Source organism: Sinocyclocheilus anshuiensis, unplaced genomic scaffold (assembly GCF_001515605.1).
Source record: "Sinocyclocheilus anshuiensis isolate Anshui unplaced genomic scaffold, SAMN03320099.WGS_v1.1 scaffold801, whole genome shotgun sequence".
Lineage (NCBI taxonomy): Eukaryota > Metazoa > Chordata > Actinopteri > Cypriniformes > Cyprinidae > Sinocyclocheilus > Sinocyclocheilus anshuiensis.
Genome location: NW_015536541.1, coordinates 1419187 through 1421264, shown reverse-complemented (window position 1 = coordinate 1421264; position 2078 = coordinate 1419187). Strand labels below are relative to the sequence as shown.

Here is a 2078-nt window from a genome sequence, read left to right as displayed (position 1 = left end):
GTCTGGGCTGTTTTTTTTGTTGTTGTTTTGTATGCTTAGAATAGAACAAATCTTACTATAAGTCACTGAGACCATTGTTCTCTATTGTAATTTTTGTTCTAAATGTAGAAATGTTGTGCACATCTTATTTGCTGTCATCCTGATGTTTCTATTGTTCTATTGTTAACAGTTTTCTTTTTGTCTGTATCAAATATACTGTGACCCTAAAGAGGACAAGTGGTTTGGAGAATAGATGGATGGGTGTATCCAATAGACCTTCGTCAGGTTAGACGCCATACTGAATTTAACGCGGATGAAAGGAGGCTGAGAGGGATAGACTTACAGTCTTTACAATTGCACGCACTGTATAAAGGTATTAGATCAAGTAATTTTCACAACTCACAATTTTCAAATTGTTTTTCTCTACTGAAAGTACAGTCCATTGAACGCACTGTACTGTACTGTACTGACATCCCTCACAGCCTCGTTTTCATGTTGTGAAAAATTAAATATAGCGCTACCCTTAAGGTCTATGTTATTTTTTAATGAATCCACACGTCTAATATTATTATAATGAACTGTGTTACTTTATTTGTTTATTAGTAAAAGTTGTAGTTAAATTGTAGTCCCCCCCCCCATCATTGGGACATCCACGCAATAAAATGTCATTTGTAGCTTGTAAAAAAAAAAAATTGCATAAGTTAATGATATTTTTTTATGCGCATTATATTTTAGTTACATTACCTTTGCTACGTCAACAGGTGTTTCTAAGTGCTACGCGCTTTCCAAATGCCAGTAAATGACAACAATGACCGGTCTAAAAGCGCGCGCAAGATTCCCTGTTTTTCACTCATCTCTTCTGTTGAAGGATTTCATTAAGGATGCGCGCGGTCCCTTAAGACCGAGACCGGTGACTACATAATTCATACCGGGGGGAGTGACTTAGTGACCGTGCTTTTCCTGCCTGTATAAAACCTGAAGTTCCACTTAAACTCACTTACAGATGGAGAGACCCAGCCGCTTAGTTAACAGTCTAGTCAAACCGACGTGACAGCAGCACAACCAAAGCGCCGCTACTTTCCCAAGGCATATGTTGAGAGCTCAGGCTTTAGTGTAATCATATATTCAGGTGAGGTGATCTGACGCACCGTTTTTCCACGCATCTACCCCCGTGTGAGTGTGCACTCGTTCAGCCCTTCGGCTCCATGACGGGACTGTATGCGCTCTGCCTGACCGCGCTGCTCGCAGCATTCGCCAGGCTGGCTGAAAGCGTCAGCCCTGTGGTCCGCTGCGAGCCATGTGACGATGGGGCGATGGTGCTGTGTAAACCGCTGCCCCGGGACTGCGCCGAGCCGGTAAAGGAACCGGGCTGCGGGTGCTGCATGACTTGTCCGCTGACCGAGGGCCAGGCGTGCGGAGTGTACACAGGGCGCTGCGGTACCGGGCTGAGCTGTCAACATCGCCCCGGGGAGAGCAAACCTCTGCAGGCTCTGCTGGAGGGTCGGGGCGTGTGTGCGAAGGCATCGGACAAAAAGCACAGCGGCAATCCATCGCACGGACACGGTAAGCGCGCACGGAGCCGTCATTTCACCACTCAGCGTGAGCGTCTGCTAGTGTACTGTGTGTATGCGCAGTGTGCTGTTTATTAAATGGCTTTAAGGGGGATAGCCACCCAAACGCCAAAGTTTGTTTAAACTTTAAACAAAACTTTTTGTCATATACTTGCGATTTTATACGTGTTTAATACATGACAAATAATGACCGCACTTACGTTACGTCGATGTAGGGTCCGATACACACTCAAGGAGCCTACTGTTGCTATGGTTACCTCTGAACGCGAAGGCGATTTATTCAGAAGTGCATTTTTGACTAACTTGTAATCTAACTTTTTTTTGGTTACTGAAACGTTGTAAACATTTAATACATGTTAGTAAACATTTATACATACAGGTAAGCATAAACACATACTGTATACACATGTATTTATAAAGAACAGTTTACTTTAAAAATAAATAAAAAATAAATAATAAAACAAATAAATATATATATATATATATATATATACATATATATATATATACACTGTTAGAGATGGTCTT

General features: G+C 42.3%; 1 protein-coding gene across 1 annotated transcript in view; it reads left to right on the top strand.

Annotated features, from left to right (window-relative positions):
- The first annotated feature begins 989 nt into the window (after positions 1–989).
- The window catches only part of LOC107697441 (insulin-like growth factor-binding protein 3), a 17190-nt gene continuing 16101 nt past the window's right edge, over positions 990–2078 (top strand). Inside the window, exon 1 of the mRNA XM_016498234.1 lies at positions 990–1542. Coding sequence (XP_016353720.1) covers positions 1185–1542 — 358 coding nt within the window. The 5' untranslated portion in view covers positions 990–1184. The remainder of the gene's footprint in view (positions 1543–2078) is intronic.